This window comes from Cuculus canorus, chromosome 6, assembly GCF_017976375.1.
Source record: "Cuculus canorus isolate bCucCan1 chromosome 6, bCucCan1.pri, whole genome shotgun sequence".
NCBI lineage: Eukaryota > Metazoa > Chordata > Aves > Cuculiformes > Cuculidae > Cuculus > Cuculus canorus.
Genome location: NC_071406.1, coordinates 2320599 through 2347386, shown reverse-complemented (window position 1 = coordinate 2347386; position 26788 = coordinate 2320599). Strand labels below are relative to the sequence as shown.

At 43.3% G+C, this 26788-nt stretch overlaps 2 protein-coding genes across 11 annotated transcripts in view; one reads left to right on the top strand and one right to left on the bottom strand.

Moving 5' to 3' along the window:
* The window catches only part of LYPD6 (LY6/PLAUR domain containing 6), a 50808-nt gene extending 46845 nt beyond the window's left edge, over positions 1 to 3963 (top strand). For all 8 annotated transcript variants that reach the window (XM_054069362.1, XM_054069359.1, XM_009560081.2 and 5 more), the window contains 2 exons: positions 857 to 987; positions 1926 to 3963. In XM_054069362.1, the coding sequence (XP_053925337.1) occupies positions 857 to 987; positions 1926 to 2129 (335 nt within the window). In that variant the 3' untranslated portion in view covers positions 2130 to 3963. The remainder of the gene's footprint in view (positions 1 to 856; positions 988 to 1925) is intronic.
* Positions 3964 to 12922: 8959 nt separating this feature from the next.
* MMADHC (metabolism of cobalamin associated D) lies at positions 12923 to 26035 on the bottom strand. Of its 3 annotated transcripts, XM_054069356.1 has the most exons (8): positions 25829 to 26035; positions 25318 to 25447; positions 22356 to 22500; positions 21896 to 22113; positions 19335 to 19440; positions 18626 to 18756; positions 15608 to 15694; positions 12923 to 14893 (listed from the first exon to the last, which is right to left on the bottom strand). In XM_054069356.1, the coding sequence occupies exons 2-8, from the start codon at positions 25339 to 25341 to the stop codon at positions 14699 to 14701; spliced, it is 906 nt and encodes a 301-aa protein (XP_053925331.1). In that variant the 5' UTR covers positions 25342 to 25447; positions 25829 to 26035; the 3' UTR covers positions 12923 to 14698. The 3 variants fall into 3 exon arrangements, with proteins under 3 accessions (XP_053925331.1, XP_009558375.2, XP_053925330.1); XM_009560080.2 differs by lacking the exon at positions 25318 to 25447 and having other exon boundaries at positions 25829 to 26033; XM_054069355.1 differs by lacking the exons at positions 25318 to 25447; positions 25829 to 26035 and adding an exon at positions 22608 to 23578.
* Positions 26036 to 26788: the final 753 nt, after the last annotated feature.

The window sequence follows — 26788 nt, the reverse complement described above, 5'->3', positions numbered from 1 at the left end:
CAGCATTATGTTATAGATGATAAAAATTAAGGAAAGGGGAGGGTGAAGGAGCTTCTCTGGGCTGTGGTGGATCTGGGATCGGAGCGCGGGCAGCACAGACAGCTTGCATGGCTGTTAGGATGTAAGGAAAAGCATCTGCAATGGGTAATGTTTTAGGTAATTCTAAAGAATCAATGATTGTGTGTGAAGCTAGGAAAAAATTAAACCTATACAAACAAAGGTTAGCTTGAGCCATAAAGGCATGTTGCAAATATTCTCTTTTTTAAAGGCCATCCGTGTAAAACTAACAGTGTGCAAGACCTGGGTGGTTATTTGAACCTCCCTCCGTACCTTGGTTATCCAGTGTGTGTTTGTTTGTAACAGAGAGATCCACATTAGTTCTGATCAGTCCAAAGTTTCAGACCGGACATTCGGAATGATTTCCTCACCAGAAGGGTTCTCGGACCCTGACAGAGGCTGCCCAGGGAGTTGGTGGAGTCCCCATCTCTGGAGGGGTTTAAAAGACAGGTGGATGAAGCGCCTTAGTGATATGATTTAGTAGTGGGCAGGTACAGTTGGACTCGATGGTCTCAAAGGTCTTTTCCAACCTAGAGATTCTATGATGAGGAGTACCGAGAACAAATCTCCGTGCTCCAGAGTGCTTTGAAACCTCAGGTTTGTGCCAGAGCTTGATGATGTGTGTGTGTGTGTTTAGTGACATTTATGTATTGCAATAAATATGCCATATTTTTCTTATTATATATATTTTTCTTATTATATATTAAGATTTGAGAAGAAATCTAAGACATTCCTTCCCATTTACAGGCTCTCACAGGACTTGAATTTAACAGATAAACACGTTTTTCTCTCTTTCTAGGTACACGATACTGCTTTAGTCAACACATGATGAAAGCCACTGGCGAGAGCGTCTCCGTCACCAAACGCTGTGTACCATTAGAGGACTGCCTGTCTACGGGGTGCACATATGTAAAGCATGAAGAATACAAGGTAAAGGATAAAAATGGCTTTTTTTTCTCATATGAAAACTAGGCAGAATCTTTCTGGCCTCTGCTAGAAGTCCGACTGGTTCAGTGGGTAAATCAACATGGGCAAAAATGAAGTTTCTCTTCTTAACGAGATCCAGCTCATTTCCATTTACAGAAACAAAGGAATAACCTCTCTCAGAACAAAATAATAATCTCTTTAAATAGCTCTCCTGGGAGCAGCTCAGGGGAGCAAACCCCTCCCTTCTGGCTCAGGAGTGCTGCAGGGCTGCATTGTGTTGGGTGGCCTGTGCTCCACCACAGGTGCCCACCAACCATCTCCTGGTTTTCTTATTGAGATGGGTAGGGGGAAAGCCCCGAAACCTTTGGAGCAGGCACGTTCTGTCTGAATCCAACGGTTAATTTAGTAAAGATTTTGCTGGAGGCAAATAAATGACCTTTTTGAACTCCAACAGGTTAAAAGTAAAAGTACCAAAATACTGAAAGGGGCTCCAGGAAAGCTGGGAAGGGGCTCTGGATCAGGGAGTGCAGGGACAAGGGAAAACAGTTTTGAGCTGAAAGACGGGGAGATTGAGATGAGATCTTCAGGAGAAATGTTTTGCTGTTCAGGTGGGGAGGCCCTGGCCCAGGGTGCCCAGAGCAGTGGTGGTGCCCCATCCCTGGAGGGATTCCAGGCCAGGTTGGATGGGGCTTGGAGCCCCTGAGCCACTGGGAGGTGTCCCTGCAGGGGCTTGGAACAGGATGAGTTTTAAGGTCTTTAAAATCATTCCTCTCGTCCTGTCTCTGCCCTCTCTGATCCAGAGCCCCTCCCCAGCTTTCCTGGAGCCCCTTTCAGCACTGGAAGCTGCTCTAAGGTCTCCCCACAACCTTCTCTTCTCCAAACTGAAAAACCCCAACGCTCTCAGCCTGTTATTTTGCAAATAACCAACTTCTTTCTTTCAGATCTGCACCTCGTGCTGCGAAGGAAGCATCTGCAACTTGCCCTTACCGCGGAACACAACAGACGCCGTATTTACAACCCTCTCCCCCCTCAACAAAACACAGAGACTTTCCCATCCGGCTCTGCTGACCACGGCGTGTCTCTGGCTGGGGTTGATATCACAGCACTGGGTCACGCTGCCGCACGCCGCGGGGCCGGCCAGCTGAGCCGGGACAGAACATCTGCATGAACATTCAACTTCTCCCTACGGAGCCTGCGCTTTGGAGTTGTCTTTGAAATACTGCTTTTCCTCCTTATTTTTCATTAATGATGAACTAGTGAGCCTGGGATATAGAAGGGGTAAAAACCCAGAGTTTCTATACTGTTTTCTGAAGACAAATGTCCCTCAAATCCATGGCTGAGACCAGTGCGAATTCTTTTCTTATGTCTTTCCTCGATGAAGAAGTGTTATTTAAACGTACTGTACCACTGCCAGCTGCTACTGTCATCACTTACTCATTTGGAACTTGTTATACTTTGTCACAGCACTAACTCCAGTGTCTCCTTAACCTGAGAACATAAGGCAAATAACACAGAGTCAGAATAGCTTTGCAGTCTCCCCACATCTCCTCCTCTTGGAGAGGGCAGGAGTTTGTAGCGAGGCAGGGAGGGATGAGGTCAAAGGAGCGGCAGCAGCTTGGATCGACCCAGCATCTCACACAGGTGCTTCCTCCGAAGTCGTCCGCCAGCAGCACGAAGCACCACTCCCAACAAAACGCACTGAAAAATCACTTTGGTTTAGAAACCAACCCAGAAAAACTCTAAAAACCCTTTCGTTGGAGTATAATTAGAGCGGGAGGTGGGGGGCGTGTGGTCCTTGTCCCATTCTCTCGAGGAGGAAGGCATATGGAGAGCTCATGGGTGTCCAGGTTTGGTCAATGCCAGATTTTGGGACTCTGTGTGTTTTCATCTCTTGACACTCAGTCCTAAAGCCTGAGAAAAAGTTGATCCTGAACACCTTCTGTTATTTTATTTAATTCACTCCCACGATGGACTATTACCAGCTACGACTGAATTTTGGTGACTGGCGTTGCTTGTTTTGCTCAAAAATCATGTATGCAATATTTATTTTTGTATGTTGAGTAGGATCTAAAGAGTTTAAAAGAGTCTTAATACTGATATTGCCTGGGAAAACGGTTGTTTTGCAAGCACGTAAGCCTGTAATATATAAATTATCATTAAATATATATATATATGTTTTGCATCACAACTGAAAAAGAATCAGCTTTGTTTTACAGGGTCAGGAATAAAAGCAGGGTGTCCAAGACTTGTTTTAAAGCTAAACCAAACATTTTTATACTTAATTCTTTGGGGGTTTGGGTTTTTTTTTGTAAAAACCCACTATAGTCATAAATTCTTTTCGAGGTAATTGTTGGCTAGTCCTGCTCCAAGGTAACTTGTGCTTTATCAAGTTACGCTATGCTTACGCTCTGAAAAAGGGAGATGAAGGAAACCAATGCTGGAATCCAAATGCTTTGTGAATACCTTCAGTGCTGTGAAAGGGAGCGGCAAGCCCTCATCGCGCAGCATCGGTGTGGGACACCTCTGACAGCTGGTGTGAGCGTGCAAGGTGCTGTCTTGAGTTTTGTGGCCTTTGGAGTGAACTCTGTTTGCACTGTGAGGCAAAGGAGGAGGAGAAGTAAGAGCAGCGCTCCAGGTTTGGTTTCTTCTCTGGGGAAGGAAAGCATCCTGGAAGCCTCGGTGTGTTTTGCCAAGTGACGTTTCTGAAAATGCTTATATAATTCCCTGTGAAAATTGAACTGCAGACACTGTTTCTTTCCTTACTTTTCACTTTTAATATAAACTAACTTTTCTGAGCAAAGACTGACCTCACTCACTGACAAATCTTGCGCTGGGATGTCCCTTCAGCTCTCCTGTGACTTGCTCGCAGATCCCCAGCATTAAGAGGGGAGCTGCAATCTGCTATTTTATGCAAGTTGGACTTATCATCTCTACAGACCCTGAAAAAAAATCCATGCTGCAGTCTTTATGGAGCATGTCCCTCTTCCCTGCAAGCTTTCTCCAGCGGAGGAAGCTCAGCATTGATTCACAGGCACTCACTCTGTAGGGGTTGGGGAAGAATGAGGTGTTAGGACTTCTCCAACAGCAATTTAAGTATTTATTTATTATTATTATCATGCAAAAAGGAAGAGTTTAAGCCTGGAAGGTCCTCAGATACTCAGCAGTTGAGCTGCTCTCCTGGGACAGAGTCTCGAGCATTTTGGCAGCGCTGCCGTGTGAAATCAGGGCTGGATCCGGGACAAGTGCTTCGAGAACACGTGCTGGAAAGCCAAAATGATCTGGGAACATGGGAATATCTGGGAAGATCTTCCTTGCCTGTTCAACTGAGATGGGCTTGAGGCTGCTGACTGTATCGCAGACCAGGAGTAGCACCTCGCGGGGAGCTCCCTGCCATCTCAGGGATATAAAATCCTTTGATAAGGATTTACATAGTTTTATTTTAGGCCTTGATAAACACATGCAGTTATGAGCCTGTCAATAAGATACATAGCGAGCAGCAAGAAGCAGAAGCTGCCTCCTGACCTGAGCTGACTGCCTCAGCCAGTAGCCTAGAGTCGTCAGATTTCTGCCTGTGCCTTTGGGCTTCTCTGTATGTCACATCCCTCTATTTTCAAGATATTTTGCAGTTTAATTATTATTTAACATAACTCACCAAGCCTAACTCTGAGCTAGGTACAAATGGGTGAGCCGAGCTGCAGGAACGGTGGCATTTCTTTGCAAGATGCTGGACTTTGAGGACCATTACCACAACATTACCACAAAAGCGTGGTACCTGCAGGGAAACAATAGAATCACTTGGTTAGAAAAGACCTTTGAGATCGAGTCCAACCATCCCAGTCCACTACTAAACCAGACCCCTGAGCACCTCATCCACCCATCTTTTAAACCCCTCCAGGGATGGAGACTCCGCCTCCTCCCTGGGCAGGGATGACCCAGGCCCCGGCGCGAGCTGGCTCATCACGTGCACTGACAGCATCTTTGTGCAGTGTTTAGGTGGACCTCAGACAGATCAGAGTCCTTCTTTGGTACCAGGCAGCGCTCCCTACCCACCGAGACTGGGATGTCATAGATGAAATGCAGTTAGCGTTGCAGAAGTACCAAGCCAAGCCAATTGCTTCTACTCCCTTTGTAGTCACTGGAGGAAAAGGTGGTATTTAAGGGGTTAATTCATTGTATGCTAAGGTGGGTGGTTAAACTGGCTCAGCTCAGGCACACGATGGATGCAGCTAGAGAAAGTAGCTCGGATATAAATACTACATCCCACTGAGGATGCTGTTAAACCAAGCCCAGGGCTTTGCGAATACCTAAACAGGAGCCACTCCCGAGCACATCACCAGCTTTGCTCTGACCGTGACGTTGCCGCAGCGGGAGAAAATGCTGGGTCGTGTTCTGTGCTGGTCCCTTTCCCACCAGTGGGCCACAGCTGTGCTCCTCAAAAAGGACATACACACTGTCCAAGTGTGCTGCTACCTCTGGCTGTGGTACGAGGGTTATGGACATTAGGCTTAAAAGAGCAAATTAAGGTGACTGAGAGCAAGCAGGGTACCCGCACAGGATCCTCCCCGGTCACTGTGCTCAGTCTGCCCACGGAGATGTTGGGGTTTTTAAAGCACATAAATGCTGAGCTGCACCGTATTTATTTTCAGGCTCTATAGATGCTATACTGCTTTTAAAGATCTAATTTTTTAACTCCTGTAAATGCTGTACATTTGTATAAATAAATGTTTTAAATATTCAGATGATGCGTGAGGTGTCTGCTAACAACCTACCAGTGCCATCACCGGCCCTGCTCTCCACTGAGGTGCCATCCCCAGTGCCGGGACATGGCTGACTGCTCCCCTGTCCCCTTTGCCTTTCTCTGGTGTCCTACCAGCCAAAAAAAAAATTAAAAAATTGAGCTGCATTTAGAGCATTTTGGTTTAAATCCCACTGTACCTCATGAATCTTTCCCATGGTTTCCTCCCGTTCAGCTCCCATGGTTATCTGTTGCAAATTGTTTTCTATTGGGCATATGTAAGTCTGGAGAAGTTCCTATTTAGTTTGTGACCCCAGATCTTCCTTTCCCTCATCTCCTCTGGAAAAACTTGATGACTTCCACAATTGTGTTGCTACACTCATATAGTCTCAGCCTCTTCTGAAGGGTTTAATGCAGGTATTTCTAATTTCTGCTCCTAAACCAACACTTACTTAGATGTAAACTTAAAGGGCTCAACAACCAGGGGTTTTGAGCAACCTCACCCAGTGGGAGGTGTCCCTGCCCATGGCAGGGGGTGGGACTGGATGGGCTTTGAGGTCCTTTCCAACCCAAAGTATTCTATGATTCAAAATAACTAATGAAAGGGTTTGGACAAAGCTATTTGTGGGCAATGTGAAAAAGATACATCTAAACAAACAGTTATAAAGAGGAAGATAAGTTAAAAATAAAAAAGACCTTAGCTCTATCGTGGGGTATTCTGACAATCACAGAATCATAGAATAGAATGGTTGGAAGGGACCTCAAAGCCCATCCAATCCCACCCCTGCCATGGGCAGGGACACCTCCCACTGGCTCAGGGGCTCCAAGCCCCATCCAACCTGGCCTGGAACCCCTCCAGGAATGGGGCAGCCCCCACTGCTCTGGGCACCCTGGGCCAGGGCCTCCCCACCCTCGTAATGAAGAGATTCCTCCTTATGTCCAGTCTAAACCCACCCGTCTCCAGTTTATCCCCATTCCCCTCGTCCTATCACTCCATGCCATTCTAAACAGCCCCTCTCCAGCTTTCCTGTAGCCCCTTCAGGTACTGGAAGGTCACTATAAGGTCTCCTCGGTGCCTTCTCTTTTCCATGCAGAACAACCCCAACTCTCTCAGCCTGTCCTCAGTTTCCCCCTCACCTTAAGAGAGCAGAACTGAATTTACTTGGTTCTGCCCCGAGTTCTAAAGGCTGTTCCAGCTCAGCTACTGCTTTGGCGGTAGGAAAGGCTGAGCCAAGGCAGGAGGGGAAGACACAGCAAAGGCAAAAACTAATACATCAACATTCGCAAGGGTATAACAAGAGGATAGCGGCATTGGTTGGGCAGCACACAGGGTAATAAATGCTGCATAAAGCACCAGGAGGAGCTGTGAGCAGAAGGCAGGCGTTAGTTAACAAACCCTTTGCTTTCATTTCTGCAAAGCAGTTGAATTAATTGTCAGTGAGGACAATGAAACTTGATTGTGTAGCTCTCTTCTCTCCCTTAAACCACTCTAGACAGAGCCTTCACCCGCGTTCTTGGGCAAGACATCAGGCAGCGTGGCCCAGCTTACTCAAAACCCACCTAGCACCAAGGCAGCCGAAGCCATGCTGACCCTCCTGTTTGCAGTAGCTTTAATTCTTAACACATTTTGAAGACTTAGAACCTCTTTTCCCTTGCCAGCCAATACCCAGCATAGTCCCACAAAGCTCAGATTAGACTAACTAGCACGGCAAAGCTCTTGAGACCATATTTACCTCCTTAAAGAAGTTCAAGCAACCAGCAAAGCTTAAGCCAAGCGTCTCACTAATGCCTGGAGGTTCTCATATATTCCTGGTCAAGGCTGCATCATGGCTCACTCCTTCTACCAAGAAACTGCCAGCAAGTTGAACTCTACTTCTGGTAGATGGTACCACCATACCTCTGTGAAACTAGCAGGAAAGGAAAAGGTACTTAAAATATGTATATTATGGCTTTTTCATGACCAAAATGATGGGTTGTCACCTGAAAACATTCCTCTTACCAAAATTTTCCATTTTTTTCCAGGGGAAATATATTCCAACAAATCCATTTCCCAACATTTTCTACCAGTCATAACTTAGTCACTATGGGATATCACTGTGTCTCTTTTAGAAACAAATCCCTTCCCAAAAGCTCAGCCCTTGGACTGCATTCGCTTTTCTCAAAGCTTTCCCAATCTGTCAGACACTGCACGTTTAGCAGGAGAGATTACTTTCTCGGTGAAGCATAACACTCAGCTGCATGAAATTTCAGTCTCATAATCCCGTTAGGTTCCCCCGGTCAGACTCGGCACCGATGAGACCTTTGTGTTTGTGCAGCTCCTGAAACAGCAGCCTGAGCCGGGCTGCAAAAAAATTAAGAGTAAGAATTGCCATTGCCAAGGTGAAGGGTTACTATTTTAAAGGCACCACAGCAGCCCACGGGAGAGAAAAGCCACAGTCAGTTTGAAACTATTATTTAGTCCCAGTTTTTATGTGGATTTCAGGTTTGGGTGCCAGATTAAAACTCCACTGCTACACTTTGGTTTAAGTCCAGGTAAGATCAGCATTTCTTTCCTTCCTGGATGATAGCAGGATACTTGTAAAGAGAAAAAAACCAAACCTTATCCTGGCTGTGGGTGTTAGCGTGTAGCAGAAAAACTCATTCAGTACACTAGAAATTCAGGAATATTAAGAGCTCGTCAATGCTTTTTTATGGAAACATAGAATTACAGAATGATTTGGGACAGAAGGAACGTTGAAGCCCATCCATTCCCACCCCCTGCCATGGGCAGGGACACCTCCCACTGGCTCAGGGGCTCCAAGCCCCATCCAACCTGGCCTGGAACCCCTCCAGGGATGGGGCAGCCCCCACTGCTCTGGGCACCCTGGGCCAGGGCCTCCCCACCTGAACAGCAAAACATTCCTGCCCAAGATCTCATCTCAATCTCTCCTCTTTCAGCTGAAAACCATTCCAACTCGTCCCATTCCTGCACTCCGTGATCCAGAGCCCCTCCCCAGCTTTGCTGTAGGCAATACAGGATAAATACCGTTTATATCCAAATAAGACAGCTGACTACATTCATAGCGATTATTGAGGTTAAAACAACAAAAAAACCAACTCCAAATCTGGCAAAAGCAACAGGAGATGGGTGGTCCCCATGTCTTTAACAAGATTAGCCAGAACAGTGGCCTCGGGGGGCTGCAGAGATGAAACCCCGGCTGCGGGTAGACCAGCCCCACGTCCATTCCCATTTCTGCGGAATATTTGGGTCATTAAATGGGACATGTCCCCTTGCGGAGGGACAAGGTGCTGGAAGAGAGTTGCACCTGCTCAAGCAGTGCTGCTCCGAGGGGTTTTAGGAAGGATACGGTCACATTTTGTGTTGATAGTGGGGGTTAGAGGAGCACCAGGAGGAGAAGGGGCAGGAACAGGGAGTCCCCATCACCTGAACTCTGCAGGCACAGCCAGGAAGATGTTGGCTCAGCCCTGAGCTGAAAGACACACGTTGCTCATGCTTCTGACGACTTTCAGAAATAACAGGGTGGAGTTAAACACCTGGGTTTCCTTCGATTCCTACTCCAATTCCTGCCTGTAAGAATTATTGTCTGTGCTCTTGTCTCTAAATCCCAAACTTTTCTGATCTCTCTCCTCTCTCCCAGACTCCAAATCACCAAGTCAGAACAATCCTGCCCTCACCCCTCGTACACTGGTGTTCTTCTCCACACCTCTACACAGACATCCTTAACTCCTACACCTCTGGGGCTTCTCAGCTTATTCTCTGTCACCAACCCTTATGTTTCAATATTCTTGAAACTTTATGTACTTCTGCATTTAAAAACCACTTGCCACGCAATATTCGCCCTTTGCAGGAGCAAAGATAGCTCGAATAAATAAAAATGGAAATATATCCAACTCCTACAGGTAAACAAAGTCATCCTGAAAATAAATACATCAGCTCCACTCCAGTGTTTACTATTCAAATTAGTAAATTACTCAGTTCAAGATTTTTCAGCATCTGGTTTTCTCGAGCTAAACCACCCTCTGGTTTATCAGCTGCTGGCTCTGGGGCTGAGCAGCAGCCGAGGGGGCTCTGCAGCAAAGCCAGCCCTCGGGAAACACCAAACGATGGTACAAAACCACCCGAGCGTTTTAGCAACCCTTGAGTTCATTGAGCAGCTCGAGGCTTTTCCTCCTGTGACATCAGCCTCTCAGCAAAGACCGCATCAGACGTCACACTTGTCAAAGCACTGCTCAGAGCAAGAAGCTTGTAGCCATCTAGACAATTCACGCAACCATACTGGGGTGCCCTTCTCCTCAGCTCCTCCTTCCACCCAGATAAAGCCCCTCCAAAACCTGTGGGACGTCTACAGGGTCTTCACTACCTCACAGCAATTTAAATTACTTCCACAGTATTCAGACCCAGAAGGCTGAGAGCACCCCACAGCCAGAACTTACCCCACATCGATGGGATACGACATCAACAAACCCTCTCCGACGAGGCAGGATTAGTCCAGCAGCTCAGCTAAAAAGAGACCCCCCCACAGGGCTGAGAAGGAACCAGCTGAAGCACATCGAGCCTCAATTGCTCACCTGCGCAAAACCTGCCTCCCCCATAAGGAGTGGGACAGGGAGGGGCCCATAATTTAACTGGAAATAGGGTTGGTTTAGTGGCTTGCAGCAAATCCACCTTTGCTGTGCTGCTGCTAGAATTTGCTACTTTTAAGAATTTCTGTGTTTAAGCATAATATTTAGGATGCAATCATGAACAAACCCTTTAGTCCCAGTCACCTGGTTAATTCACACATTGGTGTAAGTACCCTAAGGTTAAACCCTGCACACAAACAGGGCACAAAACCCCCTCATACAGCAAAAATACACTTTGTGTCTCTAAAACAGACCTAAGCAGCAGATACCATCCACGCTGTATGCGCCTCCTGGCAAAGTTCTGCTCCTGACAAAGCAGCCTGTGAGATGCCCTTATTCCCCTGGAAATAAAGAGAATTCTAACAGAGCTATGAAAAAGCCAACACATAACTTATTCTTGCAGCTGATACAAGCTGTTATTGTTGTCATCAAGCAGCAGCTGCTGTGAGCCTCGGGTGCGTGTGTGCATACGGGCATGTAGCTCCTCAACAACCTCCACGCTTCAGGAAAAGTCCCCCTCCGCAAGTGCCAGCCTGCACGAAAACTTAAGGGCACAAAAGGCTTTGACGGACCTGCTTGGACCAGCGAGTTCAAGGCACGCACACCTGGCAATGTTTAACCTTCCTTGATGCATTAAAGGACCATGAGCTCTACCCTCATTGGTGGAATTTAGAGCAGGGCTGCTGGCTCCAACGAAATAATTCACAACAGCTGCCCCCAAATGTGTTGTAAAATGAAAAGCTGGGGTTATATGGGTGGCAGCAACTGGAGCTCAGGTGTGGCCGAGGTCTTGATGGCAGCTCTTTGGACAATGGTCCAAAGTTAAGTATTTCACTGCTGTAATTGCAATTAAAATTAGCTGAAGTTACACTTGAAGAGGAAAGTTAATCACTTAAAATAAACAGGAATTTTACTCTGTTATTAATACTTTATCCATAATTAGTTTCCTCTGCTGGAAATACCATAGTGCCTGACATAGCAATTGCATAAGTGATAACTTCCGGCTGGATCTGGCTGCCCAAGCCCCATTCAACCTGGCCTGGAACCCCTCCAGGGATGGGGCAGCCCCCACTGCTCTGAGCACCCTGGGCCAGGGCCTCCCCACCCTCATTGGGAAGTATTTCTTCTTAAAGTCTACTCTAAATCTTTCCCCTTCCCAGTTAAAGCTATTCCCCCTCATCCTATCACTCCAGATCCTTGTATAAAGCCCCTCCGCAGCTTTCCTGGAGCCCCTTTCTGCACTGGAAGCTGCTGTAAGGTCTCCCACAAGACAGAAAACCACTTCTTTACAGCTGTGCACTGTCCATTTCTCTGTCTTGTTCTGTGTATTGATCCCTGCTAGAATTTTAAGCCCGGTTTCAAATTTAGTTTTGTAACTTAAAATTAAAATCCTGTTACCACTACTGTCCTTGGCACTGATGCCACCAGCCCTTTAGGAGACCATGGTGGTGTAGAACTTCAACAGGACAACACCTCATGCAAGATCAGTACTAAGATATTTAGGGGAGATAAAGACAATTCCATAAATTCCTCCTCATCCTCACTAGGAATTCTATGGATAGACATTTAGCTCAGATCCTCATATCCTAGAGCACCTGAGTGACAAGCATTTCATTAACATTTCTTTCACCTCCCGACTACTACAAATCACTCCTACACTCACATCTTTTAAAGTGTATTCTCCATGTATACATAAGCACTTGCAAATGTAACTACACAAAGATAGCACCGCTCTTGTGATGCTCAGCATCACCACGTCAAATAGGTTCTTATGGAATTTATTGCAATATAAAATAATTAATCAATTCTGGTTAATATCCTCTCTGAATTAAGTAAAATAATACTTCCAACCAATCAATCTTAAGCTGAGAAGGTAGATGTGACCTTACATACAATGACTCTTCTCATATGTTTCTTTACCCTAGAATGCAATTAATTTTTTAACACTGAATGCTGGTTTGGTTTTTATTATCAGAAGCAGTTACACTCTATTCAAGAACTTTCATTTCATAGTAGCAAGTTAATTAAATACACAGCACAGCTCTTCTGATGCCAGGGAAATAGAACTGGAACAGTTCCAGCCTCTTCTGAGAGTCAACATGTACCAGAAATCTGTATTTAGAAAAATAGCAGGAAATTCTCTCTCCCCTCAAATTCTGGCATGAAACATTCGTATTAGTGAAGTCAAGGCAAAACTTCCACCATCTTCGGTGAGATTTTTATGTCAGGTTGAAGCCATCTGTAAAGCTTCTAAAAGCTAAAAGGACAAAACTTGAAAGGATGGGAACTCAAATGCTGGCATCCCAAGCTTAATCTGGAGAGGTGCCTGACAGCTCCACCCTTTATATCACACAGAAAAGCAGGGACAGCAAAGTCACCTGAAGAAAAGACAGCATCAAGCCATCTTCAAGGTAGTTAAAACACAAGTGAACCATTTCACAGAATTAATTTTTCTAGTAGTTGTCCAACAAAGTTCTCCACAAGTGTGTTTTACTGTTCATTGTGGCACTCTTTTTATCAAAGGAGCTCATTTGCTCTCTGCTAAACAACCGTACTTTGCAAACAGACAAGACACATGGCAGCTTCTCAAGATTTTTTAATCCTCTTGATGAGAATGAGGAAAAAAAAAACCAACTCAATAGAAGAGTGAGTAATACAGCTTTCTTGGACAGTAGAGTGGAGGTCAAGAACTTGGGCTCTGGAAATACAGCACACAGTCGACCACAAAGTGATAAATAAATCCTGCCTCAACAGCCATACAACCTCATCCTCGGGATGTGCGCAGGCTGGAGCCAACAGTGATGCCAATGATGGTAGGTGAGCAAGGTAACCTCTGAACTGCCAACTTAGTGAGGGCAGTTTGAGTTGAGAGCACTCGCTTCGCCAGTGGAAAACCCTTCTTATTTCCACCTCTGTGATCCAGCAAAGTTATGGGCTTGCAGCTCATCAACAAGAACAGACACAGGCACTTCATAAAGGATCTGGTTCTAAACCCGTTAAAGCCAATAAAAAGACACTGGTGACAACTGGCTTAGACCCTGAGTAGGGAATAGAAGCAGTATACAAACCTAGAACAAGTTTTAAATCCATAAATGTTAGTTCACATTGGAAAAAGACACAATGATTAAAATCCCTAGCTTTCTGAAAGGAAGCTAAACCTCTCAGATCATCATCGTGTGCAACCACCACCCAGACACAAGTTGCACTATGCTTCGGCAGAGTCAAGACTGAAGGCTTCCTGTCGTTGCACGGACCAGCACAGCTACTGCAGCGGTGCAGTAACGAACAGCCTGATAGGCAACTGCGATGAGATTAAAATCTACTTTGTTAGTTGTCTCTGCAACGAGGCAGCTGGCAGAGCTTTGAATTCCAGACGCCTCGAATGTTCTTCACTGTCTCCCTCCAGTTACTTCAAAATACCTGATTGTTTTTATGATACCTGAAGAGACTGACTGGTTTACTGAAACCTTCCTGTTGAGATATTTTTATAATTGATCATAATTGCAATAATTGATCATAATTGCTCTTTATGCAGGCATTTCAAAATTCCACAGAGACAAGTCTAAATTGTGTCCAAGTACAGGAAAACAATGATGATATTCAAGCACTGCTCTATTATCTTTTTTACCTGATGTATTTAATGACCTAAGAAGTTAGAAAAGCAACTTTAAATTACATTTACATATATAAACTAATTAAACATATTTAGCTAACACTGAGAAAAAAAATCCCAAGCAACATGAAGACAAAAAACATTAAGAGATGACTGATTCTAGAGTAATTTAGGACTCTTCATTGAGTCTTTGGATGTAGCAGTCGAGTGAACACTTCCCTCCTGAAGTATTACTTGGAGTTAGAGACCATTTATATCATTACTTTCATTTTAAAAGAGCAAGTGATTAGCCCAGCATTAACTTTCTGCAGTTTTTATTAAGTTCTATATTCTGGGCAAACAATTTTATTGCTTATTCCATTTTTTGACACCTACTTATTCCAGTAAGTGGCAAGATTCCTAGAAACTTCAGTGGCATCAGGATTTTTAATACTAAGAGCACAGATTTGTCCTACACTGAAAGACAAAACAATTAAGCAGTTTGCTATGTACATGTATGTTTAAACTCATTCAAGATGATGGAAACTCACAGCTTAAAATCCATGTGGCAAAAAGGTATCTGTTTGAACACTGCCAATTAATTGTCTAAGTCACATGTGGTGAACGCATATCCATGAAGACTAAAATAAATAACAGCTACTTTATTATCTAAGAGTGGTGTGGCATTTCCTGACAATGCTTAGAGAGAATCATCAAATAAAAGAACGCAAAGGTCGTAAGAACTTGTGAAACCCTGATGACTGCTAGTTTCCACTTAATTTTCTCATGATGGGGCTGTCAGGTTCAGCATTAGTGAAAATACTTCCTACGACCACATGAGTACCCCAGATGTTATGACGAATAACTTTGCAGCAGCCAAGATCATCAACGGCAAATCCCAAGTGGCGGTACCGCTCGTCTGTTTCAAACAGAGTGTTGTTTGTGTAAGGTCCAAAGAACTAGATGGGGAAAAAAGAAAAAAAGAGAAGTTTCCATGTGAACATTTCCAGGAACATGTAAAATGTCAGAATTAGCTCTTTATAAAACAAAACCCAAGCCCAGAAGGACCAGTTACACCTGTTGCAAGAAATTTTATATAGTCTTGTTCATGAAATGCTGAATGCTGAATCAATCATAGAATCCTTCAGTTGGAAAAGGCCTTTGAGACTATCGAGTCCAACTGTACCTGTCTACTACTAAGGGAGATCCCCAAGAACTGGTGTTATAATGAATGCCAATCCTGTTTAATGAGCACAAGTTATTAATTTTCCCTACATACCAAAGACATCATCAATTAGTGCAAAGTGAGTGTTTAAAACTCTCCATCTGCATAAATTGGTGTCACAACTACCAAGTTACCTCGGGAGGGCACAATCAGCCTCCTGTGCGTTGAACAAGAGCTTTTGGGCACAAACCTTCTGCAGTTACCTAAAACTCAACTTCATTGCTGAACAATGTTCTCCAAACTGCCAACAGCAATGACCATTATAACCAGCATGGGAATTGCCCAAGGGTTACTATCCTGTCTTAATTTACAAAAGGAATTATACTATAGGAACAGATCCTGGGCAATATGAAAAACTTGAATTCAACCCATGTAGAAGAATATAAATGCCACGGCTAGCTAGGACACAGCGGCATCCATCGCATATTCCACACAGCACATAACTTACTGCCAATCCTGAGTATGGATCAATGAAGTCAGCCCAATAGCCTTCAGCACAAATCGCATAGCAAATTTCCTTAGCACCATTAATGAACTTGAAGGAAATAAAGAGAAAGAAGGATACCAAATGAGATTTTTGTTATGTATATACACACATCAGAACACACATAACATTCTGAAAAGGAAAAAGCAAAGGTTTCTTCTGGCCTTGACTAATAAATGAGAAATTCAGCATACTTTCTGTAAGAATATTAATAATATTAAGAGGATTAGAATTAATGGCATCCATTAGATTACTCCAACCATATGAGATTTACAAGTGTTCCTTGTGCCAGTCAGTAATGGATTAAAAACTTGTACAAGGAATAATATAATTGCTTTGATTATTCATGCAAATTGCAGTCATACCTGTTATCCTCTTTAAGGAGTCAACCATTACTTCAGGTATTTCTGTGCTATTCCCACGAGTTTACAGATCTCACCTAAACTCCACAAATTTGACACTAAATGTAGCATTAAATCTATTGTTACAAATACATGAAAATACATAGTTTTGCTGTAAGGTCTTATCTCAGCCAACAGGACAGTATTACGCCGTTCTTCCTGCACTACAAATATTTAATCACAAATGATTTTAAAGAATCTCTTAGTTTTGCGTCACAAGAGCAAACAGTTCCACAAGCACTTGGCTTTTACACCGATCTGCACCAATTATCTTGTTGGAATGAACTTGTGGTCTGGAAGAACGATCATTTCAATCTCTTCCACTGTTTGACAATCAAAGTTGTAGGTCATGTTTCAGTTACACTGGAGGACACCAGCTGACACTCCTGGAAGTATTTTCAATTCAACATGCCAAGGAGTTTCTTGCTGTTACACACCATCAAAAACCTCCCTTCTCTGAAGAGACAGCTTAAAGAATCTCCTTATTTTTAGTAGAAATTTTTCACATTAATTAACTTGTGAAAATAAGCTGCTTCTTTCTAAGAATTACTCTTCGGCACCGAGTTGCAGTTATGTGCTTGTCGGATACAGGAGAAAATTCAACCAGGTAGATTTAAAGCTGTGCTCCTGTATTCCAACATCACAAGACAAGACACAAAACTACACACCCTACAGATCACACAGCACATTTTCTCCACAGCTAAATCCACCAGGACAGCAGATGTCAGTTATGTGCTTTTAATCACCTAGTTTTCAACCCCTGTTATGAGGACCAGAAGGGACCTGTAGAAAACTTCTGAAGAAACCTGCAAAGGTGAGTAGGGGAAAAGAAATCCCACATCAATTGAGCGATGCGCTGGCTCTAAAACCATCCCTGTACTCTGAGAAAAACCTGACCAAGTGCAAAAATCTAAACAGCTGAAAACACTGAGCTAAAGCACAAATAGAATTCACAGAGTTTCCTCAAAATGGGAAATTTCTTGAACTCATAAAACGGAAATATTGCTAACCGTAAAATAAATATACTACTTTATTTACTTTCAGTTATAAAACCTGGATGTTCTATATAATTAGTATGCTTAGCAGTTCAAGGTTTCAAATTTATAGAAATCTTATTACAGTTCCTCAGCTTCAAAGCCTGAATGTTCCAAAATAAGGGAAGTTTATCCTGTACAGGAATCTGTTCTGCATTTTGATGGTACTAACGACTCTTTCAGCTGTACATTAAGTCACAAATCTAAGTCAGCCATCTGAATACGACATTTGAGGCATCACATTTCTGATACAGTACATGTTTTGATCCAGTGTCCTAACAGCCCCTCTGCAATCATGGTGTGTGTGGTTAACAAACACTGGATATTCGCTGCTGTAAACATTTGGATTTGGCTATACATAACCCTCATTACTTTAGCACAAGCCTCTCACATTAAATTAGTATTTTTAAGGTTACTTCTAGCCATATACGAAGCAAACAAACAGACCTTTTCCTTGTGAATTTGCTGTTAGTAACCTTTAGGCCGGGAGGTTACATCCAACATCCTAACACCCCCGCAGTGACTATATTAGACTTGACAGGGAGGTGCACAAGGAAGAAAGATGCCAATTAACATATAATTAGACCAGATTACAATGCCAAAGACCAACAGACCATAAATAATTCAAAGAGAAGAACACACTAAAATGAAGGGAATTTTAACGTGTGTGTGTAATCTTTATGTTGATCCTTAAGACTGCTTCTTCCTTTTCTGTGGTAACTCTTAGGACTGCTTTACACAGGCCACATTTGCAATAGACAGGACCGAAAGGACATCCCAGATGATTTCCCAACATAAATATGACCCTTGCGGTACACATGAAAATCCCACAGGTTGATTTTTATTAGGTTTAGAAAAATTACAGCAAATAATATAGAGAAACATTGTATTATGAGGTGCAAAGAAAAGAATCCCAGTGGTGGTGAACACTGACACCTGCTGGAGCACATCACAAATGTGAAATGGAGTGCTTTTCAGAGACCTCTAGTGGTGACAGAACAAGAAGACGAAGTTCCGGAGGACGGTTAAGATGTAATAAATGAAACCGATACCCAAGCTAAAAGCATTAACCATATCCATTACCAGAATAACAAAAAAAACAGAGCAGCCACTTTGTACAAGCACGGACACGTTCATGGACAGATGCCGTACTACAATCTCAGCAATGCCACAGAAAGATGAAAGCAGCAAACTCCTACAAAATGCATTGTATTAAAGCTGAAATAAGGTGAGAAAATACTTGCTGCCTTTTAACTGCAAGAGGACAACAATCAAGTGACTCTAATAACTCACTGCAGCGTTTCACAACATTTTAGCCTATTCTTGACTCACCCCACTATAAAGAATTCAACAGTTCCACGAGACACGTACACTGGTTAAAAAGCTGCAAAGCTGAAAAAAAGTTCTGTTTAATCAGTAAGAGGACATAGGGTTAGCTCAAAAATGCTCTAAAAAGTAATACAGAGCTTAGAATAGACCAAAACAAACAGCTCACAGAAGATACAGCTACAAACAGGAACAAGCTGATGCTAACGTCAGCGACTTACGTTTTCTAAAAGCATTTCTCTCTCATTCTCTACTTCTTGACTCCATACGGTCATATCATTTTCAGTCTTCTGGGTGACAGTTAGGACTGTTAAGCGGTTGGCATTCACTTCTGGAAACATTGACTCAAAGTCTAAAACCAAAAGTGAAACCGGTTATGGCTTGCTCTTACACTGCACTTACGGTTTTTCAGTTTCAGACAAAATGACTCTATAGTAGAACCTTCTTTTCATTTAAATCACTATTTCAATTAGGTTTCATTCCAATTTAATTTCAATAATTTCCTTCTTGAACAAATTAAAGATACAAAAGCAATGGTTTTCATGTTCTCACAGTTTTGCTATTTTACTAAAAAGCTGTGCCAGGAGATTTGGTTTTGTCACAAACTGTTTTTTGGATTGTGAATCGGCTCCAGAATCTCCCTGAAACTAAAGCCTAACACTAAAGCAGCAGCCAAAAGTTACTCCCTGCCCCAGCTGATCTGGAATTGAAACGGCAATGAATTTTGTATGAAATACAAAGTACTGTCAACAGACAAGTTTCTGTTTTAATTTTACAGTATGTATTTTCCTCTTGTACAATACTAACTCTGGAATACCTTTTTCTATTACATTTTCTATGGCATAAATTACATACAAACGTTTACTTATGTATTTTTACATTTTCAGTTGCTACTATTTCTTCCTTGTCAAAAAGAAAGTGGAAACATACCTTTTCTTAAGAGCTCAGGACAAGCTTGTACTGCACATTCCACCTTTGCATTTTCAAAGTACGTTTCTGCATTATTGATTTGCTGTTTCTGTGGAACATCAGCACCCTGAAAAAAGCAAAACCTGTAACTTTCCCATTCCTTAATATACAACAGGAATATCTTTGTAGCCCAGACTGTTTGTGTGACCATGTACCCACTGAGACACCTGAGCGGTTTCACACAAAGGTGATTTCCGATGAGACTTCAAACTCAGTTTTCAAATATGAAAAGTGGAACAGATACAGATATTACTCAAAACTATACCGAAATGTTAAGCTTTATGTCTTACAGTAACTACATTATCTCACAGCCTTAATCAATACAGAAATGTCTGGAAAATATCCACCTGAAACAATGGCCTTTAAGTATTCTATACAACAGCAAATGATGGATTTCAGGCAAGCACTCATTACCCAAGCTGAATAAAACTTTATTTCAAAGTTGCACAACAGTTCTAGAGCTCGGAACTATTGGTATTTTCAGCTCTAGCTGTTGTAGCCTGAAAAGCAGAACAGCTTTCCAACAATATCATTTTTGTTCTTTATAGTTCTTTAGTTCTACAGTTTCTGAAAAAACAAACCAAAACATATTCTTGCGGGCATGCTGCAAATGGAGTAAGACATATAAATGTAAGTTAGACACACAGCATTTTAAGCTTAAAATACCCTTAAGAAAACAGAACAGCTGCCTCCTTTGAGACAGTAATTGCCATGTAATAGGCATAGAATGACTTAATACAGGTTTTGTAGCTCTACCTACATCAGAATTTACATGGAATTTCAGGCAGTTTCTCTACGACTGAGATGTACAACTCAACATTGTAATTAAGTCCTTCCTAAAACCTGCCTTTATCTGAAAATTCTCCATAGAGAAAACTATTACACTGAAAAGTGTTGCTAACATTTTTGCTCTATAAGTTAACATTCAAGAATAGCAAAAAAACAGCAAAAAAAAAACCCAACAGACACAAACTGCAGTTTCAATACCAACATTTCCACATGTACCTTGCATGATTGCCAAGTCACTGGGACAGATCAGCTGTACTTTGAGCCTGACAAACCACGCAGTTATGCTTGCAAACCTCTTCTTTTCTTCCCAACTATAGGGAGCTGCTAGTTTTGTGCTTCCTGCCTGCTGCTCCCATCCTATCAGGTAAACAGCACTTACACGGTACATATGCTCACCAGGCACACTGTAACCAAGAAACGATGGCAATTTTCCAAAGATCAATACCACCTTCTGATACCGATAGGCTGGCAGGACCCTTTACTGTGCTCAGATAGAACTAACACATCAATCTCAGGTACACAGAGGTCAGACAAGGTTGCCATTTCTCTGGCTGGCTCAAGGACTGCTGCATGAGCTTCAGCAGCACTGAGCTTTCCTCCTGCTTCTGCAGCAGCCTTTGGGAGGTTCCTGTATCCAGCTGATCCCATCATTCAGATGTGGGTCCTCTCTTAGGATGAGTAGTTTAGCATTTTCATTGGCCAAATGCTGTTCACGGATTCCTGACCACCACTGCTCTGAAGCAGAGCCAGCTCTGGTTGACAGCTTTCTGAATACCAGCTGTAAAACCTGCCTCTGCTCTTTCCAATTTCTCCCTTCTATTTGGGATACCAACAGCCGCACCAGGCATTTAATTGTCCAAGCAATCATGCTAGAAAGCAGACCTGCATTCAGCACACCTGGTCTGCACCAAGCGAACAAGACTAGAATTTTCTGTTGGGCTTTTTACACAAAATATGGTCCGTACGAACTGAAAACAGAACATGGGGAGTTCACCAGCAGCTTATGTTTCCTGAGCACTTGGGAACACAATGCTACATTCACAAAAACCACTACACTGAGCTTTTTCAATGGAGATTTGAGAGTTGATTTCCGAAGTCTGAGCATGTCACAAACTCGGAGAGCATGGAAAGCTGAGTCAGCAGGTAGTAGCACTAAGCATTTGTTGAAACACTGTGATCACATTAGCAATTATCGAGCTGTTTGTTGTTAATAATGCATGACTCACTGCAAGCTCTGCCACAGCCAAAATGCAGTCTCAGAATATTCTGAGACCTGAGGTTGAGGTTCATTAATCTGCTTCTCCCGTGTGAATTCAAGAGTTGTCAGCACTGAGCAAGCAGATCTAAATGCTGTCCAAACTATATAGGTCCAGATCCACTACATGAAATACTGAGGGATCTACCAATTCTAGTCAATAAAAGGTAGTGAGACTTGGCAAACAGCAAGTTTTGAAAGTGAAGTTTCTTTTCCCCATATCTGTAAAATTAAATCACTCCTAAAATGCTATTTCACTATGCACTGCTCAGACTTACAGCCAAAAAAAATGCACCCAGAAATATTTCTTTCTCCTAGAAGAAAAAACTTCAGCTAAGTTCTATGCAATCTCTCACTCACCTCAGCTGAAGTTCAGCCTTCAAAACCATGACTATCTTTTTTTCAGGAGGAAGAACAATTACTTATGTTTCTCTTAGACAAGAAGCATCAGCTTTACGTAGAAGCAACCTACTCTTACCTGAAATTCATTTATGTATTGTGCCATTACGAATTCATGCCTTTCACTTGCTGAAGGCTCTGCTAATATGTCAGGCAGACTCTTTGTAACTTGGCTTTTCTTCTGAGAAGCAGTGCCATTCAGGTGACAGTCAAAGCCGATATTACCAGGCAACTGGAATCTCTGATCCTGAGGACCAAAGGGACCCATCACTTCATCTGGCCAGACAGTTCTTTGGCCTGCAAAAGTCAAGCACTTGTTTTAGTCACCACATCTAAATAGAAAGAGAAGGGTTGAAGGGAAGAAGAAAAACAACCTCTGTTGTACAAATAGCTCTATTTGATCACAGTCATATATAACCAAAGTAACCACAATGCCCAAGGAAAATTAAGGGCCCCGACAAAATGCACGAAAAGTTTATATGGGGTGCAAAGCTCTGATACCACACAAACTCAAAGAAAACGAATTTGCTTTTTCTTACATAAATCAGGAGGTGTAGCAGCAACATGAGGCTCATCTGAGCCAGAGGAACCTGCTGTAGAAAAAGCCTTGGGATTTACAACTCTTTTGACTAAGGAACAAACCCCTGGTAGGTAGGTGACCAATCTTGCTCTGTTACAGAGCACCTGAGAAGACAAAAACAAAATAAGTATTACATACAGGGAGCAAAAACACTAATCAAAGCACAGCTTTGTGGATTGCAAGAGAAATCCTTACTTGATAAGTAAATTACCATTATCGTTATGATCAGCTGTGTTTCTGTAAAATCAAGTTTTAAAAGTATTTTATTATTACTTCTATATTTTATCAGTAATAGCATTCTAAGTTAAGGAAAAGCCTTAAAACTACTTACTGAAAGGTATTCTCATGTGAGGAGAAAACGCCGAAAAGCAGAAATAGCAACACTGAAAACTCACAATCTAAACTAAGTTACGGATGAGGATCATTTCCATTATTATTTCTATGCATGTCATTGTTTTCATGACTGCCACAAGTCAATCACGGGATCATGAGAAATACCTAGAAATACTGTTAATTAAGTAAATGCTGATATCTAGAGGTTTCCCTCGAAGGCTAGCACAAATGTTACCCAGCCTGTATTCCTACTTCTTCAAAGCCCAGAAGGAGACACAAGATAGAATCACTCCAGACACAGCCTGTAGCTTTCACTTAGAAGCACGCACATGTGAGTGCTTACACACATTTCTTGACCAGTAAAGGGCACATACCAACAGCTCTGAACCATCGCGGGTACCGAAACTGGTAGTTATGGTAATTTCAGCTGCTTTCTTTTGCTCTTGAAACCCGTAACTGTTTAACAAGTGTTAAACCTCAAGCAGCGGTATGTAGATTTGCAAACTCAGAACATTCAAGTATATACATACAAATATCACTGCAAACAGATCAGTCTAGTGGTCAAAACGCCAATAAACCAGAAAACCTTTATGAATTCCATGGTTTTGGACTACTTTGGAAAAACTGCTTAACGCCACAGAGTTGTAGTGTCAAAATAACTTTGAACTGCTGAAGACGATTCTCGCAGAAAATGATTCAGCCACACAGTAATCAGAAGGTGATGCAACATCATCTCCCAGAGGAAGCACACTGTCTCAACAAAAGGGCTCCAGAGATCCAGATGTTAGCAAGAAATTCTTCCTGATGAGGGTGGGGAGGCCCTGGCCCAGGGTGCCCAGAGCAGTGGGGGCTGCCCCATCCCTGGAGAGGTTCCACGCCAGGTGGGATGGGGCTTGGAGCCCCTGAGCCAGTGGGAGGTGTCCCTGCCCATGGCAGGGGTGGGACTCGATGGCCTTTAAGGTGTTTTCCAGCCCAAATTGCAATTCTATCATTCTATGACTAACTCTGAGGCCTAGTGACAGGACCTTCAACATAAGCAACTGTTACTTGCCTTTTTTTGTGTGTTTTTTTTCTCTTTTTAAACAAGAAACATCCAGGTGATCTGATTAAATGGAAGAGTCTGATCTATTTTTTATACTTTAGTATTAGACCACTAACTTTCGCAATACATTTATGCAGGCATAGGAGAAAAATCATAGAGTCATGGAATGGTTTGGGTTGGAAGGGACCTCAAAGACCATGCAGTCCCACCCCCTGCCATAAGCAGGGACACCTCCCACTGGATCATGGGCTCCAAGCCCCATCCAACCTGGCCTGGAACCCCTCCAAGTATGGGGCAGCCACCGCTGCTCTGGAATTAGACCAACCATAATAACCCATCACTCACTCAAAACAGAGCTAAAATGTAATTTTTAAAACGTTAAAGACTACTTAACCCTAACACAGAACTACTAACACTCTTGACTACACTTGCACAATAGCATCCACTACCAGAAAATATAAATTCCACCTGCCACAGCACATGTGCTCTCCTAAAACTGCATTTTCCAGGTAAGGAAAAGAAATTCTTGCAAGAAAGTTACATAAAGGGATTTTCCTTTATTGCTGTGTTCTTGATTCTATGAGTTTATGTATGCGTTGCAATAAGGTTACTTGAAAAAAAAAAATGAGAAAACGGTACTATTTTTATGTTTAAGCTAAAAACTCTATTCAAAGTATCAGGACCTAAGACTCAAACACACAATGGCACGTTTGATTTTCTGACTGAAATCAAATATTCACATTTAAGCCATTAATCTGCCTCCTTCTAAACCACTGCTAGATTTAAAAGGCTCCTGTAACAACAAAAAAAAAATCTGCCGACCCCGCTTGAATAGTTTTTCCCCTATTACGTGAAAACCCTACTGAAATTAATTTTTGCATAATGATTGCGTTACAGATAAACCAGATGTAAACAATTACAGCTGACAGGTAATTACAACAAAAGAGCATGTTTTCTTATAATCAGGATCACTCAGTATGGTAACACTAACGTTAATTACTGATATGTTGACTGAGCTCACTTATGCAAATATTTACATACCCAGCATTACACAAGTGAAAAAATAACCTGAAATTGATAAATTATTCATGTTTCCATGGCAAGAACAAATCAAAGCAGCAGGTTTCATTCTTCAGTCAGGAAGCATCCGGGTGAACCTGAGTATTTCAGCCTCACTCATGACATTGAAAAAAAACCCAAACAGATCCTACTTGACCAACTCAGTTTGATTATTCCTGTGACATGAGAAAGATATGGATCTGTTGGAACAGGTCCAGAGGAGGGCAATGAAGATGATCTGAGGGCTGGAGCACCTCTGTTAGAGGACAGGCTGAGAGAGTTGGGGTTCTTCAGCCTTGAGAGAAGGCTCCAGGGAGAGCTTAGAGCAGCTTCCAGTACAGAAAGGGGCTCCAGGAAAGCTGGGGAAGGACTATTTATGAGGACATGGAGCGATAGGACAAAGGAGAATGGCTTTAGATTGGAAGGGGGAAGATTTAGATTAGACATTAGAAAAAAATTCTTCATGATGAAGGCTGGTCCAGGTTACCCAGAGAAGTGGTGGCTGCCCCATCTCTGGAGGTGTTCAAGGCTGGGACACTGAAAGGGGTTCCAGGAAAGCTGGAGAGGGGCTCTTGAACAGAGAGTGCAGGGAGAGGACAAGGGAGAACGGTTTTAACCTGAAAGAGGAAAGAATGAGATGAGATCTTAGGGAGAAATATGTTCTGCTCTTCAGGTGGGGAGGCCCTGGCCCAGGGTGCCCAGAGCAGTGGGGGCTGCCCCATCCCTGGAGGGGTTCCAGGCCAGGTTGGATGGGGCTTGGAGGTCCCTTCCAACCCAAACCATCCCACGATGCTACAGCCACAGGAAATGGCTTCCAAACCTCAGCTGGAAGGGTTATAGCCACAGTGCTGCCACCCAGATTTCTATCAGCGACACCCCTAACCGCAGCACGATTTAAAGGCAGCGTTAAAGGGGAAACGAACGCGGAGAGGTGTCGCCTCCTCGCCGGGACGGGGCAGGAGGGGGGCGTTCTCCCAGCCGGGAGCCGCGCTACTCACGGTGGCCATGGCGGACGCCGGGGTCCCTGTCGCCTCACGGCACCGCTGCTCCTGCAAGAGAAGCGATCGCTGTAGCCTCCAAGCGCCGCCCGGCCTCGCCGCCCTGCCTGCCTCCCGGCCGGCCCGGCGGGGCCCAGCGATCGACAGGTGACGGAGGCGAGAGAGGGGGGTGACAGGACGGGGAGGGGGGCGACGAGGCCCCCAGGGTGCAGCGGCACCGCCGCCGCCCTCACCTCTTCCGGGAAAATGGCGGCCGCGGCGCGCGACCCGCCCCGCGCAGGCTGAGCGAGGCGATCGCCGAGACATCGATAGGAGCGTGGAGGAGCGCCGATACAGCGGGGGGGAAATAGGGTCAGCAGAGGATCAATAGAAACATTGAGTGGTGGAAGCATAGAAACGTGGAATAATGGAATTACAGAATCCCGGAGTCACAGAAACGCAGAATCGCAGAGTCATAGGATAACAGAACGATAAAATTACATGATTGTAGAATTTCAGAATCAGAGAGTTATAGAATCATAAAACCACAGAATCATAGAAACACTGAATCGTAGAATTGTAGAAACACTGAAGTATAGAATTACAGAGTCACAGAATCGTAGTCAAAGAAACACAGAATCACAGAACTGTAAAATCACAGAACCATAGAATGGCAGAGTCGTAGAATCATAAAAACACAGAATCATAGAAACACGGAATCGTAGAAACACGGAATCACATAAACAACCATAGAAACTCTGAATCATAGAATTGTAGAAACAGCGGATCGTAGAATCATAGAATTATAGAATCACAGAATCGCATATTTACAGAATTGCATGTTCAGGGAATCACAGAAACACAGAATCATAGAATTAGAGAATCACAGAATTGTAGAACCCCAGGACTGCAGAAACACAGAATGATAGAATCACAGAATTAAGGAATCATGGAACTCCAGAATGGTGGAACCATAGAATC

Bases quoted from the DNA above. Each gene is read 5' to 3' on its own strand.
- MMADHC (XM_054069355.1), bottom strand. From the start codon at position 22,694: ATGCTATTACTGATAAAATATAGAAGTAATAATAAAATACTTTTAAAA. The intron at 19,441-21,895 runs GTAAGAGTAGGT...TGCTTTTTTCAG, and splicing joins AATACATAAATGAATTTCAG to GGTGCTGATGTTCCACAGAA. The intron at 14,894-15,607 runs GTAAGTTATGTG...TTCCCCATCTAG, and splicing joins ATCCATACTCAGGATTGGCA to TTCTTTGGACCTTACACAAA.